This window comes from Symphalangus syndactylus, chromosome 3 (assembly GCF_028878055.3).
Source record: "Symphalangus syndactylus isolate Jambi chromosome 3, NHGRI_mSymSyn1-v2.1_pri, whole genome shotgun sequence".
Classification (NCBI taxonomy): domain Eukaryota; kingdom Metazoa; phylum Chordata; class Mammalia; order Primates; family Hylobatidae; genus Symphalangus; species Symphalangus syndactylus.
In genome coordinates, this window is record NC_072425.2 from 130,932,689 (window position 1) to 130,957,351 (window position 24,663).

General features: G+C 42.9%; 1 protein-coding gene across 1 annotated transcript in view; it reads left to right on the forward strand.

Annotated features, from left to right (window-relative positions):
* The window catches only part of HTR3B (5-hydroxytryptamine receptor 3B), a 40,901-nt gene that overhangs the window by 11,699 nt on the left and 4,539 nt on the right, over window positions 1–24,663 (forward strand). The window contains exons 3-8 of the mRNA XM_055273202.2: window positions 14,093–14,137; window positions 14,467–14,576; window positions 14,999–15,168; window positions 15,649–15,806; window positions 21,655–21,865; window positions 23,290–23,472. Coding sequence (XP_055129177.1) covers window positions 14,093–14,137; window positions 14,467–14,576; window positions 14,999–15,168; window positions 15,649–15,806; window positions 21,655–21,865; window positions 23,290–23,472 — 877 coding nt within the window. The remainder of the gene's footprint in view (window positions 1–14,092; window positions 14,138–14,466; window positions 14,577–14,998; window positions 15,169–15,648; window positions 15,807–21,654; window positions 21,866–23,289; window positions 23,473–24,663) is intronic.

Below are 24,663 nucleotides of genomic sequence, written 5' to 3' on the forward strand. Positions count from 1 at the left end.
AGGAAATACAGTTTTACTTCTTTCTTTCCAATCTTTATACCTTTGTTTCCTTCTAGTGTCTTGTTACCCTGACTAGGGCCTCCAGTACAATGTCGAACAGAATGGTATACTGCCCTATAAATATTAATTCAATAAATGTGGTTGATAGTGGTGTTGAAATCTCCTATTTTTTTTTCTTTTTTTTGAGACGAAGTCTTACTCTTGTCCCGCAGGCTGGAGTGCAGTGGCATGATCTCAGCTTGCTGCAACCTCCACCTCCTGGGTTCAAGTGATTCTCCTGCCTCAACCTCCCGAGTAGCTGGGATTACAGGTGCCTGCCACCATGCCCAGCTAATTTTTCTACTTTTAGTAGACATGGGGTTTCACCATGTTGGCCAGGCTGGTCTTGAACTCCTGACGTCAGGTGATCCACCCACCTTGGCCTCCCAAAGTGGTGGGATTACAGACGTGAGCCACAGCTCCCGGCCGAAATCTTCTATTTTTTTTCTTCCAGTTATTTTATTAACTTCATGGAGGGGAATGTTAAAATCTCCAATTATGATTGTAGTTTGTCTATTTCTTTCTTTGGTTCTGTCAACTTTTGCTTCATGTATTTTGAAGCTATGTTATTAGGTGCATACACATTTAGACTTATTTTTTTTTGTCTTTGGGGTTTTTTATTTTTTGAGACAATATTTTACTCTGTCGCCCAGGCTGCAGTGCAGTGGCATGACTGTGTCTCACTGCAGCCTCAACCTCCTGGGCTCAGACAATTCTCCTGCCTCACCCTCCTGAGTAGCTGGGACTACAGGCACATGCCACCACACCCAGCTAGTTTTTGTATTTTTGGTGGAGACGGGGTTTTGCCATATTGCCCACCATGGTCATTAACTCTTGAGCTTAAGCAATCTGCCCGCCTTGGCCACCCAAAGTGCTGGTATTACAGGTGAGCCACTGTGCCCGGCCTATATGTCTTCTTAATGAACAGATCCTTTTACTGTTATGAAACGCTCCACTTCATCTCTGATAATATTCCCTTTTATGAAGTTTTTCTTATGCTTGCTTCCCACATGGCATATTCTTGGCCATCCTTTTATTTCCAATCTATTTGTATCATTTGATGTCCTTTGTATTTGAAGTCATTTCTTACAGACAATATATAGTTAGGTACATGCTGAACAGAAATATATAGGCAGGCCCTGTGTACACTTTACTCAATCTCTGGTACTGTTAACATCTTGCAAATATATATATATAGTACAGTGTCAATACTAGAAAATTACCACTGGTACAATCTATAGAGCTTATTCAGATTTCTCCAGTTTACGTGTACTCGTGTGTGTGTGTGTGTGTGTGTGTGTGTGTGTGTGTAGTTCTATGTAATTTTATTACATGTGTAGCTTTTTGTAATCAGCACCACAATCAAAGTACATAATTGTATCATCACCACAGGGCCCCCAGGTGCTATCCCTTTATAGCCACTTTCCTTTCTCTCTGCTGACTCCTAACCCCTGGCAACCACTAATCTTTTCTCCATCTTTAGGCTATTTCAAGAATATTATATAAATGGAATCATACCGTATACTACCTTTGAGATTGGCTTTTTTCCTTTAGCATAATTCCCTTATGGTCCATCTGTGTCGTTGTGAACACCAATAGTTCATTTCTTTTTGTTGCTGAATACTATTCCAGGTTAGGGCTTTTTTTTTTTTTTTAAACCAGTATGACAATCTATGCATTTTTTTTTTTTTTCAGTATGCAGTCTCACTCTATCCCTCAGGCTGGAGTGCAGTGGCCCAATCTTGGCTCACTGCAACCTCCACCTTCCGGGTTCAAGCAATTCTCCTGCCTCAGCCTCCTGAATAGCTGGGATTACAGGCATGCGCCACCACACCCAGCTAATTTTTATATTTTTAGTAGAGACGGGGTTTCACCATGTTGACCAGGCTGGTCTTAAACTCTTGACCTCAAGTGATCTGCCTGTCTTGGCCTCCGAAAGTGTTGGGATTTAGAGTATGAGCCACTGCGACCAGCCAATGTATGCATTTTAGTGGAAATGTTTAGCTCATTTGCCAGTACCATCTTGCTATTTGTTTTCTAGTTGTCTCATCTGTTTTTTGTTCTATTCCTCATATCCTACTTTATTTTCTGTAATTTTAAAATTTTTAATAAATATTAAAAATAATAACATATTTAAAAATATTCTAAATATTGGATTATAGTTCCTCTATTAGCTTTTTAGCGATCCATCTTTGTATTTTTTTTTTAGACTTTGCCTTAGGAATTTCCATATTCATCATGAACTTATTACGGTGTACTTAGAATTAATATTTTGACACTTCACATAAAATGTACGAAACTTACAACAGTAAAATTCCATTTACCTGCTCCCGCCTCTTTTGTGCTACTTTTATCTTCAATTTTACATTTACATACAAAATATACCCACAAAATGATGTTATTAAGATAATCTGTTACAATAATTTAATGATTCATTTTCAATTTATTTTAATAGGGATGTTTTTCTATGTTACTATTTTAGTGCTAGCAGTGAATCAGTCTTTGATTTTTTTGGACTGAGAATTAGGCATTTAAATCAATGAAAAAATAAATTTGAAACTTAAGAGTACAAGGTTTAGGCTGGGCACAGTGGCTCACACCTGTGATCCCAGCACTTTGGGAGGCCGAGGCGGGTGGATCACCTGAGTTCAGGAGTTCGAGACCAGCCTCAACGTGGAGAAACCCCTGTCTCTACTAAAAAAAATACAAAATTAGCCAGGCATGGTGGTGCATGCCTGTAATCCCAGCTACTCGGGAGACTGAGGCAGGAGAACTGCTTGAACCTGGGAGGTGGAGGTTGCGGTGGTGAGCCGAGATCGCACCATTGCACTCCAGCGTGGGCAACAAGAGCAAAACTCCGTCTCATAACAACAACAATAACAAAAAACAAAATGAGTACGAGGTTTAAATTTGTTTCCTTTTTACTGATTCAGGTTACTTTGGTGTCATTTTCCCCCAACTTAGATAAACTCCTAATCAACTGTTTCATTGTAAAGAGGAATATTTAAATGGTACCCCTCAAAATTCGTTTTTTTATTATTTTATTTTTGTTTTTATTTTTACTTTTTTTGAGATGGGATTTCACTCTTGTTGCCCAGGTTGGAGTGCAATGGCGTGATCTTGGCTCACCAAAACCTCCGACTTCCGGGTTCAAGCGATTCTCCTGCCTCTGCCTCCCGAGTAGCTGGGATTACAAACATGTGCCACCACGTCAGGCTAATTTTGTATTGCAGAGACAGAGATTCACCAAGTTGGCCATGCTGGTCTCAAACTCCGGACCTCAGGTGATCTGCCCGCCTCAGCCTCCCAAAGTGTTGGGATTACAGGAGTGAGCCACCGCGCCTGGCCCAGAATTCCCTCTTTTAAACAACAAGTTGTACTTTTCCCAGTTTTTTGTTTGTTTGTTTGTTTTTTGAGATGGAGTCTCACTCTGCCACCCAGGATGCAGTGCAATGGCTCGATCTCGGCTCACAGTAACCTCCGCCTCCCAGGTTCAAACGGTTCTCCTGCCTCAGCCTCCTGAGTAGCTAGGATTACAGGCACCTACCACCATGTCCAGCTAACTTGTATTTTTAGTAGAGACGGGGTTACACTATGTTGGCCAGATTGGTCTCAAACTCCTGAGATCGAGTGATCTACCCACCTTGGCCTCCCAAAGTGCTGGGATTACGGGCATGAGCTACTGTGCATGGGCATATTTTCCCAATTATCCTATTAAGTAAGAGTCCTAGCCCTAAGATCTTAGAAAATATTGTTTAATTAAATACCAGGAAATACCTCTTACTAAAAAGCCTAGTCTTAAACAGCTTGAATAGAAAATTCTTTCAAGTTTTTTTTTTTTTTTTTTTGAGACAGGGTCTCACTCTGTCGCCCAGTCTGTAGTGCAGCGGTGCGATCTCCGCTGACTGCAACCTCCGCCTCCTGGGTTCAAGCGATTCTCCTGCCTCAGCCTCCCAAGTAGCCAGGATTGCAGGTGCCCACCACCACACCTGGCTAATTTTTTATTTTTTAGTAGAGATGGGGTTTCACCACGTTGGCCAGGCTGGTCTCCAGACCTCAAGTGATCCACCCACCTCAGCCTCCCAAAGTGGCGGGATTACAGGCATGAGCCATCCCGTCCAGCCCATCTTTTTCCTTTCTGACTTCGTATTTATTTTTATTTTTTATTTTTATTTTTGAGACAGAGTCTCACTCTGTTGCCCAGGGTGGAGTGCAGTGGCACGATCTCGGCTCACTGTAACCTCCACCTCCCAGGTTCAAGTGATTCTCTTTCCTCAGCCTCCCAAGTAGCTGGGATTACAGGCACCCACCACCACGCCTGGCTAATTTTTGTATGTTTAGTAGAGACGGGGTTTCGCCATGTTGGCCGGGCTGGTCTTGAACTCCTGACCTTCTGATCTGCCCGCCTCAGCCTCCCAAAGTGCTAGGATTACAAGTGTGAGCCACTGCGCCCAGCCCCATTATATTTATTAAGATAAAGAAAATTGCTGGCCAGGCGTGGTGGCGGGCACCTGTAGTCCCAGATACTCGGGAGGCTGAGGCAGGAGAATCGCTTGGACCCAGGAGGCAGAGATTGCAGTGAGCTGAGGTGGCTCCACTGCACTCTAGCTTGGTGACAGAGCGAGACTCCGTCTCAAAAAAAAAAAATTGCTCAGGCTTTCCTTTAGAGGTTTATTTGGAGATAAATGGAAAAGGTGTAAAGTATTTATATTAATATTTTCCCTTGGAACAAGTGTATCGAATTGAAAATATTTTTCTAACTCTTTCTTCCTACCCTGACAAAAGAAAGTAAAATCAGATTCCCTATGGTAGGTAAGGATAACACCGTTATCTTTTTAAAGATGTGGGATTTCCCCACCAGAGTTGTAGAATATATACTTGTTTGTTATTAGACTATGTTAGACATGTCATCATATTGAATATGGCAAATTTTGTTACAGAAATCTGAAAAAAGTTTATATTCTATCCCTCTAGTTTTCTCCCTGTCTACCATCTTACATTCTCTTCTCCGGGTTCTCAGTACAACAATGAGCCTGGACCCCTGGTTGTTTCCTGCCTGTAAGTCATTCATTCTGCTATTTCCCCTACCAAATTTCTTTCTCTTCACTCTCCATCTGCAAAATATTGTAGTCCTTCAAATCTCAGCTCTTAAAATAACTTTTCCTCATTTCTCCAAGGTGAGAGCACTTCCTTTAAATCCACTTAAGTCTGTATGGATTTTCTGTCCTTTCTTTTTTTTTTTTTTTTTTTGAGATGGGGTCTCACTCTATCACCCAGGCTGGAGTACAGTGGCGTGACCTTGGCTCACTGCAACCTCCCAGGCTCAGGTGATCCTCCCACCTCAGCCTCCCAAGTAGCTGGTACTACAGGTGTACACCACCATACCGGGCTAATTTTTGCATTTTTTGTAGAGATTTGATTTCGCCATGTTGCCCAGGCTGGTCTCAAACTCTTGGCCTCAAGTGATCCACTCACCTCAGCCTCCCAAAGTGCTGGGATTACAGGCATGAGCCACCGGGCCGAGCCAAGTCTGTGTATTTCTTAATACATGCAGTTATTTGTTAAAATGTTAAATTATGCCCTAATGTAGTGTATGCTACTTGAAGGAAGGACTTTCTTACTCATATTCATATTTTCCGTAACATGCAGCACTGTGTATTTGATTTCCAAGACATTGGATTGATACTTTCCAATGAAGGAATGAATTAAAAAATATAAGGATCAATTCTAGGATTATCTTTACAAATGGCTACTCTAAAAATGCTTTGCAAATGTCTCTATTGCATGTAGGTGGGATAAGCCTAAAGTTAGTTCCAGAGGCGGGGACAGTTCTGAAGGACTTGATAAAAATCACTCACAGATTCGGCACAGACAAGGACACTCCCAATGTGAATAGATGACTTGTTGGATGCATCTGCCAGCATCTGAACTGCTGGCAACTTTTGTTTGGAATGAAGAGCTTTCAGCCCAGCACCTCGCCTCCATTATAATGTTTTGCCTCCTGTTTTGTTTATATAAAAGACTACAGTCTTGTCTTAGAATTTCTGGGTATTATGAGTACCTTAGGGAAATCTGATTATAGAGATAATCTACTCAACAGTGAAGAGTTTCAATTTGTTTCTATTGAGTTTTGTCAATTCTGAATCCCAGATACCTTTGTATTCCAGTCCATTGACTAGAGCCTCCCAGCCAGACGTTGAGGCATCTGTTTCTATAGTCTCCGGAACTGGAAAAGATAAATAAGAATGTAGGGGAATTATCTGTATATTTGCTAACCACCAATTTAGATCTAAATAGACTCCCTCTGTTAGGAAGACTAATGAATTCCAATTCTCTGAAATATCCTTTGCTTTTAACAAGCAAGATGGAAGGTATCTAAAGAAAAAAAACGGGGCGAGATACACAGAGGGAAAAGCTGTGAATAATGCCACCAGAGAACCAATTATGTTCACCAGCTGGCATTGAGAAACTTGTTTCCTTTGACAAAAAAAGATTTTCGTTTTAGCCTCAAAATACTTTTTGACATTGTGTTCTTCAGGGCTGAATGACGAATCCTCTCAACCACCCCCATAAAGTGTTAGAAAAAAATTCTTAACATCATTGTTATATGTAATGTGGCAAAGCAATGGGCAAGAAGCGAAAAACAAGCTAAGGCATCAATATGGCAGTTAAGAAGAATCAACTGGATAAAATGATAGTGAAATGAAACATGAAAACAGAGACCCTCCTCCCAGCCACATGACTGAATCAATGAGGCACATTCACGGGGTATGACAGTGATAAACAAACTGGTAAGAACATTGAATAGACATAAAAACGTATTTCTTGTGAAAGCATAGTCAACTACTATATATCTCAGTGATATAAACTGCATTTTGAACTTTTTTTTCTTTCGATTTGTGGGGAACCTCATTGATTGCAACCAAGCCTTGAATGGAACCTTTTGTGCTTTAGTGGGTGAGACATAATTTATTTCATGATCTCTCAGTTGGTAAAATTTGCAAAGAAGGCTGGGCACGGTGGCTCACACCTATAATCCTAGCACTTTGGGAGGCCAAGGTGGGAGGACTGCTTGAGTCCAGGAACTTGAGACCAACCTGGGCAACATAGCACCACCCTGTTTCTACAAAAATTAATAATGATAAATTAATTAGCTAGGCATGGTGTTGCACATCTGTGGTCCCAGCTACTTGGGAGGCTAAAATGGGAGGATCACTTGGGCCTGGGAGGTTGAGGCTGCAGTGAGCTATGATTGTGCCACTGCACCCCAGCTTGGGCAACAAAGCAAGACCTTGTCTCAAAAAAATAAAAAAATAAAAATAAAAAAAGCAAAGAAGTGGTGTCACCTAATCTCGAGCTCTCATTAGAGGCTTTTTTTTCAGTCACCAGGACTCCTGTTGAGCCAGTCTTGTCTGGGAGTCCCCTGTGGTCCATCTGGTCCAAGCTGTTCCTTGGGGAAATACTTGCGAATTCAAGGTTTTCACTTTTTATACTACTTTAAAACTTGCCTTTCCCAAGTATCTATTTAAATTCTGTAAATATCTGTAGAGCAAGTTCATTCAGACCAGGCTTTGTTGAACCACTAAAGCAGGGCGACTATGTATCTATGTGCTCCGAATGGCTGCTCTTTCTCAAAGAGAAAGAATAATGCTTATTTGGTAGTAATTTGCTTTCTTGATTATAAAAAGGGGAAATTTAAAAAAGTTTCTTGTTTCTCTTTCAAATGATGCCACCTGGCGCAGAGCCACTGTATAGTCTGTATACTGCACAATTCCAGGAGCACCATCAACATTCACTATAATATCAGTGGTGCCTTCTGATTCCCTACCCAACCTGAATTCTCCAGAGTAGTACATAGTCTTGACCCTGTGCACAAAGAATATGGATTTTTATGTGGCTGGATAATTGGACAATTAATTTCATATACCCAGTTCTGGGGAGGAAACCAGAGCTGTTAGTTGATTTCATGCCATCAACTTCCTAAACACTTTTATTTACTGAAATTTGGTATTGTACTAAATGTTACAGAAATACAAACGTTACCTAAGTGACTCTTGAGCTTTGAACCTAAATCAGCAAGGGAAATGTTTTACGTTTGTTTTTTTTTTTTTTTTTTTTTTTTTTGAGGCAGAGGCTCGTTCTGTCGCCCAGACTGGAGTGCAGTGGCGCCATCTCGGCTCACTGCAACCTCCGCCTCCTGGGTTCAAACGATTCTTCTACCTCAGCCTCCAAAGTAGCTGGGATTACAGGCTCCCACCACCATGCCCAGCTAATTTTTGTATTTTTAGTAGAGACGGGGTTTCACCATGTTGGCCAGGCTGGTCTTACACATCTTATTTCCTATTTCTTCATCTTGTGTTTTTTATCCTTTTATTCTCTTTTAAGGATGCAGTTTTTAGTGATGGATTATACATGGAAAGAAATGAAAAAAAATGAGTTCAAGGAGAGTTCTTTAATAGTATGCATCAGCCTTCTTATAAATTTACTGGAAATGTCTTCAAAAATGATTGTCCTTTTCTTTATTAATACATTTTTTAAAATAGCAGTTTTTTTTGAGATTTAATTCAACCACAAAATTCACCAATTTAAAGTATACAATTCAGTGTTTTTTAGTATATTCAGAGTTATGCAACCATCACCACTATCTAATTTCAGAACATTTTTATCACCTCAAAAAGAAGCCCTATATCCATTAGCAGTCACACCTCACATTCCACCCCCAGCAGCCCTAGGCAAACACTCATCTACTTTTTGTTTCTATAGATTTGCCTGTTCTAGACGTATTATATAAGTGGAATCATACCATAAATGGCCTCTTATGACTGATTTCTTTCACTTAGCATGCTTTCAAAGTTCATACATGTCGTCACATGCATCAGTATTTTATTACTTTTTATTGCCGTATAATCGATTGTATGGATATATCACATTTTGCTTATCCACTCATCAGTTGATAGATGTTTATATTGGTTTCACTTTTTAACTATCACAAATAATGCTGCTATGAATATTTTTATACAGGTTTTTTGTATAGACTTATGTCTTCAGTTCTCATGGTTATATACTTCTGAATAGAATTGTTGCATTATATGATAAATGTATGTTTAACCTTTTAAGTAAATACCAGACTGCTTTCCCTTCCCTTCCCTTCCCTTCCCTTCCCTTCCCTTCCCTTCCCTTCCCTTCCCTTCCCTTCCCTTCCCTTCCCTTCCCTTCCTTTCCTTTTTCTTTTTCTGACACTCTCACTCTGTCACCCAGGCTGGAATGCAGTGGCGCGATCTTGGCTCATTGCAACCTTCAGCTCCCGGGTTCAAGTGATCTCGTGCCTCAGCCTCGCGAGTAGCTGGGATCACAGGTGTGCACCGCCACACCCAACTAATTTTTGTATTTTTAGTAGAGACAGGGGTTTCACCATGTTGGCCAGACTGGCCTTGAACTCCTGACCTCAGGTGATCTGCCTGCCTCAGCCTTCCAAAGTGCTGGGATTACAGGCGTGAGCAACCGAGCCCAGCCCAGACTGGTTTTCAAAGTGACTGAATCACTTAATAACGCTGCCAGCAATGTTTGAGGGCTCCAACTTCTCTACATCCTTGCCAATATTTGTTATTGTCTATCTTTTTAATTTTAGCTGTCTTAGTGAGGATACAGTGGTATCTCGTCATGGTCTTGATTTGCAGTTCCCTGGTGACTAATGATATTGAGCATCTTTTCATGTGCTTATTGGCCATTTGTATATTTCCTTAGGAGAAATACATAGCCAAATCCTTTACCCACTTTGTATTATCATTTTTACTTGTCATAAAATACGCAACATAAAATTTATCATCTTTACCATTTTTAAGTATACAGTTCAGTGGCATTAAGTACATTCACATTCTTGTGTTACCATCACCATGATTCAGTCTCCAGAACTCCTTTCATCTTGCAAAACTGAAACTCTTTTTTTTTTGAGCATTCTTTCCTTCTTTTATTACTACTGAGGTTAAACATTTTCATGTGATTACTGGCCATTCATATTTCTTTGTGGGACAGCTTGGTAACTTCAAAAATAATACTAATGTTTTTCCTGATTATAATATACTTATTGTAGATATGTAGAAAATACAGAAGAATATAATACTATAGAGGAAAAAATTCACATAACTCAAATTATAAAAACAACCATCGCTGCTAATTTTTACTTTTCTCTGCACATGTTTTCTTATAGAATTGATATTCTGGACAAATGTATTTTAGAGTATATGTTTTTTCTTTCCTTTTTTTTTTTTTTTTGAGACAGAGTCTCGCTTTGTTGCCCAGACTGGAGAGCAGTGACTCAATCTCAGCTCACTACAACCTCTACCTCCTGGGTTCAAGTTATTCTCCTACCTCAGCCTCCCGAGTAGCTGGAATGACAGGCATGTGCCACTAAGCTAGGCTAATTTTTGTATTTTTAGTAGAGACGGGGTTTCATGGGCCAGGCTAGTCTTGAACTCCTAACCTCAGGTCCCACCTTGGCCTCCCAAAGTGCTGGGATTACAAGGCTTGAGCCACCATACCCGGCCTTGTTTTCTCTTTTTTGTAAAATTTAATTTAATTTTAAGTTCCAGGATACATGTGCAGGATGTGCAGGTTTGTTACGTAGGTAAACATGTGCCATGGTTTGCTGCACCTATCAGCCCATCACCTAGGTATTAAGCTCAGCATGCATTAGCTATTTTTCCTGATACCCTCCTTCCCCACAACCATACCCTGACAGGCCCCAGTGTGTGTTGCTCCCCTCCCTGTGTCCACGTGTTCTCATTGTTCAGCTCCCACTTATGAGTGAGAACATGTGGTGTTTGGTTTTCTCTTCCTGTGTTAGTTTGCTGAGGGTAATGGCTTCCAGCTCCATCCATGCCCCTGCAAAGGACATGATCTCATTATTTTTTATGGCTGCGTGGTATTCCATGGTATATATGTACCACATTTTCTTTATCCAGTGTATCATTGATGGGCATTTGGGTTGATTCCATGTTTTTGCTATTGTGAACAGTGAAAACTGAAACTCTTTATCCATTCAACGATAACTTTTCCTTCCTTCACTCCAGCAACTCATTCTATTTTCGGTCTCTATGAATTTCAGTACTCTAGGTACCTCATTTAAGTGGAATCAGGCAGTATTTGTCCTTCTGTGACTGGCTTATTCCACTTAGCATCATGTTCTCAAGGTTCATCCATGTTGTAACATATGTCAGAATTTCCTTCCTTCATTTTTTTTTTTTTTTTTTTTTTTTTTTGTTGAGACGGAGTATCACTCTGTTGCCCAGGCTGGAGTGCAGTGGCGCAATCTCGGCTCACTGCAACCTCCGCACCTGGGATCAAGCAATTCTCCTGCCTCAGCCTCCCTTGTGGTTGGGATTACAGGTGTGCACTACCACTCCTGGCTAATTTTTGTATTTTTAGTAGAGACGGGGTTTCACCATGATGGCTAGGCTGGTCTCAAACTCCTGACCTCAAGTGATCCGCCTGCCTCGGCCTCCCAAAGTGCTGGGATTGCAGGCGTGAGCCACTGCACCCGGCCGTAGAATTTCCTTCCTTTCTAAGGTTGAATAATATTCCAATTTATGTATAGTCCACAGTTTGCTTATCTATTCATCTGTCGATGGACACTTGAGTTGCTTCTACCCCTTGGCTATTGTGAATAATGCTGCTGTGAACATGTGTGTATAAATACCTGTCCAAGCCCCTGCTTTCAGTTCTCCTGGGTGTGTACTCAGAAGTGGAATTGCTGGATTATATGGTAATTTCATGTTTAACTTTTTAAGAAAGTGCCATACTGTTTTCCACAGCAGCTGCACCATTTTACATTTCCACCAACAGTGCGCAAGGGTTCCAATTTCTCCCCATCCTCACCAACACTTGTTATTTTCTGCTTTTTAAAAAACAGTAGCTATTCTAATGAGTGTGAGTTTGTATCTCATTGTGGTTTTGATGATTTGCTTTTCCCTAATGATTAGTGATTGTATTAGGAAGTTCAGGCTGTCATAACAAATACCACAGACTAGGTAGCATAAAAACAGAAATTTATTTCTCACAGTTCTGGAGGCTGGGAGTCCAACATCAGGTTCTGGCTGATTTGGTTCTTGGTGAGAGCCCACTTTCTGACTTTCAGATGGTCACCTTTTCACTGTATACTCACATGGTAGAGAGAGATCTTTCTCTCTTCCTTGTCTTATAAGGCCACCAATCCTATGAGATTAGGATCCTATCCCTATGACATCATTTAACCTTAATTACTCCCTATAAGCCCTGTCTCCAAATATGGGCACCTTGGAAGTTAGGGTTTCAACATATGGGTTTTGGGGGGACACAGTTTGGCCCATAGCAGTGACCTCGAGCATCTTTTAATGTGCTTATTGGTCATTTGTATATCTACTTTAGAGAGATGTCTATTCAAGTCTCTCGCCCATTTTTATTTTTTAGAGATGGAGTCTCGCTCTGTCACCCACTCTGGAGTGCAGTGGCAGGATCTGGGCTCACTGCAAGCTCCGCCTCCTGGGTTCACTCCATTCTCCTGCCTCAGCCTCCCGAGTAGTTGGGACTACAGGCGCCCGCCACCATACCCGGCTAATTTTTGTATTTTTTTGTAGAGACGGGGTTTTGCCGTGTTAGCCAGGATGGTCTCCATCTCCTGAGCTCGTGATCCACCCGCCTCAGCCGCCCAAAGTGCTGGGATTACAGGCGTGAGCCACTGCGCCCAGCCTCACCCATTTTTAAACAGGGCTGCTTGTCTTTTGTTGTCGTTGAGTTGCAGGAGTTCTTTATATCCTGGATACAAGCCTCTTAGTGGATATGTGATTTGCAAATATTTTCTCCCATTCTGTGGGTTGTCTTTTTCATTTCTTGATGGTGTTCTTTAAAGCACAAAAGTTTTTAATTTTGATGAAATCTCATTTATTTTTCTCTTGTTGTCATGTCTAAGAAACCATTGCCTAATTCAAAGTCATGAAGATTTACTTATTCCTATGGTTTCTTTTAAGAGTTTTATAGTTTAAGCTCTTACATTTGGGTGTATGATTCATTCTGAGTTAATGTTTATATACGGTGTGAGATATCCCTTTTTAAAAAATTCCTAAGAACATCTGAGTTTCAGAATGTTCTTTACTAGATTAGATATGAAAAAAATTGGTGAGGGTTTTTTTCTTTTTTCTTTCTTTTTCTTTTTTTTTGAGACAGAGTCTCTCTCTGTCACCTAGGTTGGAGTGCTGGCCCACTGCAATCTTGACCTCTTGGACTTAAGCAATCTTTCCACCTCAGCCTTCCAAGTAGCTGGGACCACTAGGTGTGTGCCAGCACACCTGGCTAATTTTTAATTTTTTTGTAGAGACAGACTCTCAATGTGTTGCCCAGGCTGGTCTCAAACTTCAGGGCTCAGGCAATCCTCCTGTCTTGGCCTCCAAAAATGGGAATCACAGGGATGAACCACCATGCCCAGCCAGGAGGGTTTTTTAAATTGCTGTTTTTGGGGGTCTTTTAAAAATATCATGGACTCATTGCAGACATGGGAAATCACATCTATTATATCATCTAAAATATATTTCACTTATAATAAGCTCATTCAGTCTGTTTTATAAGCAGAGAAATCCAAACATACGGTAACTTAACAGGAATGGCTGCCAGTAACAGTTGAGCTAACACTCATTGAAAGATTATGAATAATATCTTGATTACAAATCAAAGCTTGGTCTCATCTTTTTAGCCCAAAATTACTAAGACTACATAACATTTTTTAGTCTGATTAATGGTAGAGTAACTAATTAGAGTGGGAAAGAGATTAGCAAATCATTCAAGATGTCAAGGGCAGGCAAAATGCCATTTTGTTGTAGATAATATAGTAAAGCTCATAGTGACAGGTGTGCATAATAAGTAAGAAATGAGAATACCTAGGTATTGAAGAGTCTAGGTAATGTTTTTAATATCAGCATTATTTGGTTAAATTTGATTTTCTTCTTCTGAATTTCCTTACTGCTGAATTGGCCTTTGATTTATTGACATTCTAAGATTTAGTGTGGATTTTCTTTTTGCCTTGCAGGATGCAGAGAATCAAATATTAAAGACAAGTGTATGGTACCGAGAGGTAAATAATTATGTTTTCTTCTAAATATATTGCACTCCTGATCTGGATCTGCTGCAAAATATAGTTATTTAAGAAATAGGTATTATCTTTATATTTGTGGTTCCTTAGATCTGCAGCAGACCTAATTTATTATAATTCATTTAAGATGTATGGCCCTGGTTTCTGGTTGGGACTACCATCTTTAGGATTCAGGTGGGAAGTCCTTTCTCCTAACAGACAGAACCGAGAGGCTGATAAATTGGATTATTAATCCAAATGCCTCTTTAGTTCTTTAGCGAGGCAGACATTGCCCCATTTTGATAAGTTTTCTTTTTGGCTACTCCTAACAGGTCTGGAATGATGAATTTTTATCCTGGAACTCCAGCATGTTTGATGAGATTAGAGAGATCTCCCTACCTCTAAGTGCCATCTGGGCCCCTGATATCATCATCAATGAGTTGTAAGTGTGCCGGTGTGTATTTCTGTGGGGTTCAGACTGCTTGGTATAGTCAGGCCAGTTGCTGCTTACTTTCAGTCAGTGTCGCTCATTTTTGCTTCTCAAGTTGAAGGGGAGCATATCGTTGGGACTATTCAGGTTAGAAGTGCCATGTGTTCACATTATTTAAGATACAGATCTGGTTACTAATGTTGAGGTTACTCATTATGTCTGCATTGTTATAGCAGCGAATGAGTTAACTTACGAGGCTGTCACTGAAAAGCTCATCTTCACCAGGGTGAATCGTCTCATGGAAAATGCGATTCTGTTTTTGCAGGGCTAGGCTGGTCCTGGACCTCATGGTCACTACTATCTCCTAATCAGCCTATGTTTTGAAATGACCAACATCCTCTCTGTGACAACAAGTTCTCTTGTGTTTCATATAGTGTGGACATTGAAAGATCCCCTGACCTTCCCTATGTTTATGTGAACTCATCTGGGACCATTGAGAACTATAAGCCCATCCAGGTGGTCTCCGCATGCAGTTTAGAGACATATGCTTTTCCATTTGATGTCCAGAATTGCAGCCTAACCTTCAAGAGCATTCTGCATACAGGTAAACCATGAGAGATACCCATCAATGCTAGGTTGGTGCACATAGGTGAAATGATATTATACTATCCTTCAGGTCTATTTTATTCTTGCAGAGAATTGGCTATTTAAAAATTGGAATCTCTTCTTGCAGTTTTTTGGCTCCTGCTGTAATCCAGACCAAGTATGATGCTGTAGCCCACTGCAGTTGTTTTGGAAACACAGTGTTAGGCCTCTACTGCCATGGATAATACTATAGACATCGCAGGCAAGCTCCATCATTCTACAGAGAGTGTATTCCAAGCCATAAATTCACAGTTGTTGTTTTTTTTATGACTAGAAAGATTTTATTCCACATCCCTACCCCCTAATTCAAATAAGGCCAAGGAGACTGTGCCTATGAGGGCAGGAGAACGAGGAAGGATTCGAATTGGGAGCTGGAAAAGTGGGTGGATGTTGGCATCTCTTTCTCTCTGGGAAAGTCAATTGTTTGTGTTGTTTGCAGTGGAAGACGTAGACCTGGCCTTTCTGAGAAGCCCAGAAGACATTAAGCATGACAAAAAGGCGTTTTTGAATGACAGTGAGTGGGAACTTCTATCTGTGTCCTCCACATACAGCATCCTGCAGAGCAGCGCTGGAGGATTTGCACAGATTCAGTTTAATGTAGGTTCTTTACTACCTGTCCCTGTTGCCTGCTTCTCCACAGCCTTTGGCCTCTCTCATGGGCCAAGGAATTTCTGCTCTATTGCATGTTCTCATTCATTATCACCCAAGAACAGAGACTTCAGCAGGCTCTGATCATCCACCCACATTCCAGCATTTCACAGAGCAGAGGTTCAGTGGGAGATGCTGGGCCCCTCCAGAAGTAACAGACACCAGAGGCCTGGTATTCAGACACCAGAGGCCTGAAGCATGCCCTACAGCAGGAATCCTCCAATCTTTCCACACATACTCACATTATGGCTTCTAATTGCTACTCAGAAAAAACACAGACAAACCCACATACAACAACAACAAATTGGGAAGACTTTCTCATCAACATTATTGTCCTATTATTTTTATTGAGTAAGTTATCAACTAATTCCAGATGCAGATGCATAATATGATAATATTATTAACTTGAATATCTTAGGGGATTAGCCAATAAGACCCACAGAGACCACTAGTAGCTTCTGGATCAGAGGGAACAATTAACCCCCTCAAAATTATGATGGGAACCCACACTCCTCCGATGCAGCCCTTGGCTGCATTGTTCATAGGGAAATTTGTCCAGCATGAAACTGGGGGATGGTGGGGTACAGGACAGTGAAGCCCGCTGATTTGTACTCCAGAGGCAGCCATTGTCCCTTCTTTGGCCCCCTGGGAAACTGTTTTGACATGTGGTCTGCAGCAATTTCACACAACTGGTAAACTACATTATTAGTATTCAGCAGTGCATTCTTCCTTTCTGCAAAAAGTCAGCTAGTGGTAGTGGTAGTGAGGGAATGGTGGTCCTTCATGCCAAGTAATGGATTCAGTTGAAAAATACAAACCACAGGCAAGTCAGGACTGCACACAAGATGAATTATCCCAAAAATATACCTTTGGAATAAGAAGGAAAATTTAGACTAGACTAAGGTGCTCTGGTACAATAGATATGCTAAGGGGAGGTGATGAAAGAAACTATCATTCTCTGAATGTGGTGGCTCATGCCTGTAGTCCCAGAACTTTGGGAGGCCAAGGCGGGCAGATCATTTGAGGTCAGGAGTTCGAGACTAGTCTGGCCAACATGGCAAAACCCCATCTTTACTAAAAATACAAAAACTTGCTGGGCGTAGTGGTGTGTGCATGAGAATTGCTTGAATCCGGGAGGTGGAGGTTGCAGTAAGCCAAGATCGTACCACTGCACTCCAGCCTGGGTGACAGAGGGAGACTCTGTCAAAAGAAAAGAAAGGAAGGAAGGAAGGAAGGAAGGAAGGAAGGAGAAAGAAAGAAAGAGAAAGAAAGAAAGAGAAAGAAAGAAAGAAAGAGAAAGAAAGAAAGAGAAAGAAAGAAAGAGAGAAAGAGAGAAAGAGAGAAAGAAAGAAAGAAAGAAAGAAAGAAAGAAAGAAAGAAAGAAAGAAAGAAAGAAAGAAAGAAAGAAACTATTATTGAGGTTACAGGTATCCCTCAATTGGTTAAAGGTGTATACAGCTTTCCACCAAAGCTCTTGTTAAATCTGGGCCTCTTAGACACAGTTGTGGTTTGAACCTGACTGATGTATAATGCTGGCTAGTAGTTAATCGCAACTCATACCCTCCTCTGATGGTGGGCTTTGGGATCTTGCCTAGAATTCTGCTTGGTTTTAAGCAAAGCTTGCATTGTGGCCTGTTTGTCCACTTTTCTTGTAAGGAAAAGGGAAGGAAAGCAAGCAAGCTTTTTTTTTTTTTTTTTTTTTTTTTAAATTTCAATGAGTTTCTTGGCTAGGAGTAAACACTTCATTAATTTTAAAGATATCAGCCCGCAAACATTATTAATGCAGCCCGAATAACGGAGAGCATTAAAGGGAAATGTGAAGGAGTAGCACATGCGAGGTGGAACATAGTCACCTACCAAGCGCTCCTGAGAACACTGCACACACCATTACCTACACTGCACGGAGGAGACAAACACAGGAAAGAGATGGGGCAGGTAAACAAGGGCATGTGCTTGCATGCACAGGCACACGTGCACACACACACACACACACACACATTCTCTCTCTCTCTCTCTCCATAGAGCAGCTATTATTTGTAGTTACATGTCACCCTCCTTGACCCTAAATGTTAATTCGTCAACAGCAGCTGAAGGTTTTCTATATACTATCTCCATTTTAATTATGATGAACAGAGACAGTGAGAAGATTGTTTAATGGAAGGGAGGCTTCCCTGGATCTCAGAGCCATGGTCCAGTTCCTCTGCTCTCCTCACTGCCATGCTTCCCCCCTGGGTATGTGTTGAAGTGGAAGTGTGCTGGAGGCAGGTGCAATTTGATTTCATGCTCTTGGAAGTTTTCCATGGGTCCTTTTGCCCCGGGGGTGGACGTGGGTTGTCTAGCAGGGCTGGCTTCCGCCCTGGTCCTCAGGAGCAGAGTAGGGAGAGAATCCTGAGTAGAGTCACAGATCATATTTGGTGGGGCAGGAAGACAGACTCAGGAGCAATTCTGCAGCTTTAGAAAGACTAAGAGTGGATTCGGTGACGATCACAGTTTTCTGCCTCCCAACCTCGCTCAGCCTCCATGCATTTCTGCTCTGTGCACAGTGCCTAGGCTCATTCTCTTACTCCATACCAGACATCCCACTCTGAATTTAGCAACCAAGTCACCTGGGTTTCCTTCAACAGCCCTTGGCCAGTGTTGTGAAATTCAGAGCCTGATTCTATTATGCCAACACTGGACCTGCCAGCGTCCTGACAGCAAAGTACCATCTCCTCTTAATCTACTCGCCGGCTGTATCTCAGTCCAGGCTGCCCAGCGGGAGGTTGGGGACAGGTAGGGAAGTGAGGAGAAGCAATAATCTATTCTAAATTCATCCTTGCCCTTGGCCTGAGGTACACTGCTGCCATTTATACTACATCAAGTGCTCCGGACGCCGCATGAGTTTCAGCTAATGTGCAATCATAGCTGCTGACTCTGGGACACAAATTGTTTATCAGAGGACACCACGGATGCTTTGGAGTCAGGCTACATTCCACAGGGAGCCCAGGGCACAGGCACTTCTCCCTACAAAGATGTCTGTGTACAGCCTGGGACCCGGTCCAGCAGCCATGGGAGGGGAGGTTTCCTCCAATATATTATTGGAGGTGCTGGTTCCCAGAAACAGCAGGGTGAGCATTTGATTTTGCATGACAGTGGTTTTTTTTTCTTTAAAGAATGAGGGTAGAAGTGGGAGGAGGTAGGAATACAATTTAGGAACTCATGTTGGATGGAAAAGGGTGGACAGCTGTGGAAACTAAACCGAGCCCAACCACAGATATCCTCACACCGAGTAACGTGTTTATTTGAGCAGGAATTGGGGTGCCTACAGGGTGTCCTAGAAAATGCAAAGGGGGCATTTGGGAAAGAAAGGTACTTCATTTATCCTCTTTTCCTGTTATAATTTTTTTTCTAAATTAGGTAGAGTAACTGTGTTGAGATACTTATTGAATGCAGCTCATAAACTTGATAGAAGATCAAGATCCCTCTAAGTGCCAGCAGATCATATGAGAGAGAGAGAGAGAGGGAGAGAGAGAGAGAGAGGGAGAGAGAGAATTTAGAGCCCTAGATATCCTTTCTGGGTCACTCAAGTGATGTGGGAATCACGGACTGACTTTCTGCTAATCCAGCGCAACCCATAGTCTAGATCCAAGAAAGTCTGACTCCAGTGCTTAAATGGCAGCAACTTTCCTGTGCTTCTGAGTTGGGAATGCTGGGAGGGGCTTTGGAGAGGAGGGAAATGGGCTCTTCTGTATAAAGTGGAGTCTAGGCGTCAAAATTCCAGCTGTGTCATAAAGACGGTCATGCAAAACTGAGTACTGGTGGGGTCTACCATCAACGAGGCAATTACAGGCTAACCTTGGGGCCTATTCCATCTCCAAGGAGCTCTCCACACACACATTCGGAATTAGATTGATCTCTTTCATTAACATCAATAGGCTCCAAACACCTTTGTGTACTTATTATTACCTGGCTTTAATGGATAATGAAATTGTGGCATAATATTGCTAACACCTGAAGGGTGTCTAATGGGGAACATGGACTGAAACTAAAGTGCTTTTTCTTCCCTTTCTGTGGAATTTAAAGGCACCAGCTCCTTTAGTCCATTAGAAATGATAGGCTGTATGTAGGGGCAGTTTTGCAGAGAGCAGTGTCTCACTGAGGAGGCGACATGCCTTCTACTCAGCAGAAGCAGGAGTCACTGCTCCTTGCATGATCCGCAGAGATGTTGCCCTCAGAAAGACGGACCTCAAGAGGGTAGCCTCCATTCGGGCTAACTCCACACTTCCATTATATTGGAACTAAAAGTAGCGCTGCTACCAGACTCCAATACAATTCAATGAACACCTTTTGAGTTCTTACCATGTGCCAGGCTCCATGGTGAACACTTAGGACATAAAGATGAACAAATGAAGGTTCCTGACATCTATCACAGATCCACAAAATCTGCCCAGGGAGACATAATAGCAATAACCACAAAGCTGAGCACTTACTCTATGCCAGGCACCATTTTAAAGTTTGTACTTATAATCCTCACATCCCTAGGAGATGGGTGCTCCAAGTATCTGCATTTTTACAAATAAATGAATTGAGGTGCAGAGAAGTTAAGTAACTTACAGGAGGCTGCAAGGTGACTGGTGGAGCCTGGACTTGAACCCAGGCAACTTGACTCCAGAAACTATGTGCCTAATCCTATATCATGCTGACATACGACTAAAGGCAGTGCAGTACATTCTGGTCCATTCTTTGCCATTTGCCCACTGTGCATTACTTGGCAGGTCACATGTATTAGTGACACAAGGCTGCCACAACAAAGTAGCCCAAACTGGGTGGCTCAAAACAACAGAAATTCATTTTCTGGCAGTTCTGTAGGCTATAAATCTGAAATCAAGACTTGGGCAGGGTTGGTTCCTTCTGGGCATTCTGAGGGAGTAATACAATAGGCCAGGTGTGGTGGCTCACACCTGTAATCCCAGCACTTTGGGAGGCCGAGGCAGGGGGATCACCTGAGGTCAGGAGTTCGAGACCAGCCTGGCCAACATGGTGAAACCCCGTCTCTAGCGGAGCTTGCAGTGAGCCGAGATCACACCACTGCACTCCAGCCTGGGCGACAGAGTGAGACTCCATCTCAAAAAAAAAAAAAAAAAAAAAGGAACCCCGTCTCTACTAAAAATACAAAAAATAAGCCAGGCATGGTGGCACACACCTGTAGTCCCAGCTACTTGAGAGGGTGAGGCAGGAGAATTGCTTGAGCCTGGGAGGCGGAGGTTGAGCTGAGATTGCGCCATTGCACTCCAGCCTGGGCAACAAAAGCGAAATTCCGTCACACTCACAAAAGTAATGCAATATATTGCATAATAAGTGGTTTCAGAAGGAAGATTTTAGTTTCAAAACAGTTTCTCACTTACCAGCTGTGTGAGTTTAAACAAGGAATTCAGCCTCTTTGAAACTCAGTTTCCTTGTTTGTAAAATGAAGTTAATGATACCCAGCCCTTAAAGTTGTGAAGACTGAGTAAGTTAAGTTTATGAGCCACTGAGTCTGGTGCCTGGCACACAGCAAGTGGTAAGTAAATGCTAGCTGCTGCTTCTTATTATAACTATTAATAATATTAATATTAGCTCTGTGTAAAACTTAAAGGATTTTTTTCTCTTTTCTAAACCAAAAAGTAACCTGAAACATATTTCTAAGATAAATTAGACAGATTTTTCACATTATGCAAAAACGTTGGGACTTCGGGGAGCATTCCTGGCTATGAATTTGGCCAAATCTGAGTCTGTTGGCCTAGATCCTCTTTTCATCAGACCGCTTGTTCCTGGCCAGGTGGTGATGCGCAGGCACCCCCTGGTCTATGTCGTGAGTCTGCTGATTCCTAGCATCTTTCTCATGCTGGTGGACCTGGGGAGCTTCTACCTGCCACCCAACTGCCGAGCCAGGATTGTGTTCAAGACCAGTGTGCTGGTGGGCTACACCGTCTTCAGGGTCAACATGTCCAACCAGGTGCCGCGGAGTGTAGGGAGCACCCCTCTGATTGGTAAGCAGCCTCGGGGTCACTGGACACTCATCTTACATGACACCTGGAAAGATCTGATGCTGGCCAGGCATGGTGGCTCACACCCGTAATATCAGCATTTTGAGAGGCCAAGGTGGGAGTATCACTTCAGCTCAGGAGTTCAAGACCAGCCTAGGCAACATAGCGAGAACTTATCTCTACTAATAATTTTAAAAATCAATAGGGCGTTGAGTGTGTACTCACTACAACCTCCGCCTCCTGGGCTCAAGCGATTCTCCTGCCTCAGCCTCCCGAGTAGCTGGGATTATAGGTGCACACCACTACACCCAGCTAATTTTTTGTATTTTTAGTAGAGATGGGGTTTCACGATGTTGGCCAGGCTGGTCTCGAACTCCTGACCTCAGGTGATCCGCTCACCTCGGCCTCCCAGAGTGCTGGGATTATAGGCATGAGCCCACCGTGCCTGGCCTGTTTGTTTGTTTTTATCCCCAATTTCAACCAGTTACCCAAAGTGACTGAGCCATTGATTTCAGCTATTCAGGAAGCTGAGGCAGGAGGATTGCTTGCATCTAAAAGTTTGAGTCTACAGGGAGCTATGATCCCACCACTGCACTCCAGCCTGGGTGACAGAGCAAGAAGGGAAGGGAAGGGGAGGGGAGGGGAGAGAAAGAGACAAAAAGAAAGAGAGAAAGAGAGAAAAGAAGGAAGGAGGGAAGGAAGGAAGGAAGGAAGGAAGGAAGGAAGGAAGGAAAGAAGGAAAAAAAAAAAAGAGCAAGCCAGATGCAGTGGCTCATACCCATAATCACAACCCTTTGGAAGGCTGAGGCAGGAGGATTGCTTGAGCCCAAGAGTTCAAGACAACATAGTGAGGCCTTGTCTCTCTCACTCTCTCTCTCTCTCTTTTTTTTTTTTGAGATGGAGTCTTGCTGTGTCTCCAGGCTAGAGGGCAGTGGCACGATCTTGGCTCATTGCAACCTCCGCCTCCTGGGTTCAAGCCATTTTCCTGCCTCAGCCTCTGGAGTAGCTGGGACTATAGGTGCCCGCCACCATGCCCGGCTAATTTTTTGTATTTTAGTAGAGACGGGGTTTCACTATGTTGGCCAGGATGGTCTCGATCTCCTGACCTTGTGATCTGCCTGCCTCAGCCTCCCAAAGTGTTGGGATTACAGGCATGAGCCACCACGTTCGGCCATGAGGCCTTGTCTCTATAAAAAATAAAAAAAATTAGCCTTGTGTGGTGGTGTGTGCCTGTAGTCCCACCTATTCAAGACGCTGAGGAGGGAGAATCACTTCAGCCCAATAGGTTAAGGCTACAGTGAGCCATGATTGCACCACTGCACTCCAGCTTGGGCAATAGAGCAAGACCCTGTCCCTAAAGAAAACAAAAAAATCTGATGCTGCATTTCAGACTGGAGGCTAACTGCACCTCTTCTGGCTTCTCTCAGGGCACTTCTTCACCATCTGCATGGCCTTCTTGGTTCTCAGCTTAGCTAAGTCCATCGTGTTGGTCAAATTCCTCCATGATGAGCGGCGTGGTGGACAGGAGCAGCCCTTCTTGTGCCTTCGAGGGGACACCGATGCTGACTGGCCTGGAGTGGAACCCAGGGCCCAGCGTGCTGTGGTAACAGGTGGGTGAGAAGCTTTGTGTTTCTCTCCTGTCTGGATTGATCACCTTAAAAATTCATTCCCGTTGGTGATGTACTAGGTATTGCGCTGGCCTATGTGAAAAACCTAAAACAACTGCTTCTTAGCCTGGGTGTGGCATTTTATATTATCTCTCTGGAGACTGAAGGCTGCCTCCTTCTGGCTTTCTAGAAAGTCTCATTTTGTTGTTTTGTTGTTTGTTTTGGTTTGGTTTCTTTTTTTTTTTTTTTGAGACGGAGTCTTGCTCTGTCGCCCAGGCTGGAGTGCAGTGGCGCAATCTCGGCTCACTGCAAGCTCCGCCTCCCAGGTTCACGCCATTCTCCTGCCTCAGCCTCTCCAAGTAGCTGGGACTACAGGCGCCCGCCACCATGCCCGGCTAATTTTTTGTATTTTTTAGTAGAGACGGGGTTTCACTGTGGTCTCGATCTCCTGACCTCGTGATCCGCCTGCCTCGGCCTCCCAAAGTGCTGGGATTACAAGCGTGAGCCACTGCGCCCGGCCTGGTTTGGTTTTTTGAGACAGGGTTTTGCCATGTTGCGCAGGCTGGTCTCGAACTCCTAGGCTCCGGCGATCTTCCCTCCTTTGCCACCCAAAGTGCTGAGATTGCAGGTGTGAGCCACTGCGCTCAGCTGAAAGTCTAATTTTGGCTTGAAGTTCAGGCCCTCAGTTACTCTTTGTTTTGACAGTCTCGCTCTGTCGCCCAGGCTTGAATGCAGTGGCACAATCTCTGCTCACTGCAGCCTCTGCCTCCCAGGCTCAAGCTATTCTCCTGCCTCAGCCTCCCAAGTAGCTGGGACTATAGGCGTGTGCCACCATGCCTGGCTAATTTTTGTATTTTTAGTAGAGACGGGGTTTCACCATGTTGGCCAGGCTGGTCTCAAAGTCCTGACCTCAGGTGATCCGCCCACCTCGGCCTCCCAGAGTGCTGGGATTTACAGGTGTGAGCCCACCATGCCTGGCCTGTTTGTTTGTTTTTATCCCCAGTTTTAACCAATTACCCAAAGTGACAGAGCCATTGATTTCAGAATAGCACAGTGCTGGCATGCACGTGCACACATGCATACACGGAGCTTGTGTACATTTAGGTTCTAGTTGCTTAATGTGAACAAGTATAAGAATCATCCCAGCCCCTAAAACTCCTACTGAGTCCATATGGGCTGACCTCTAGCTCAGAA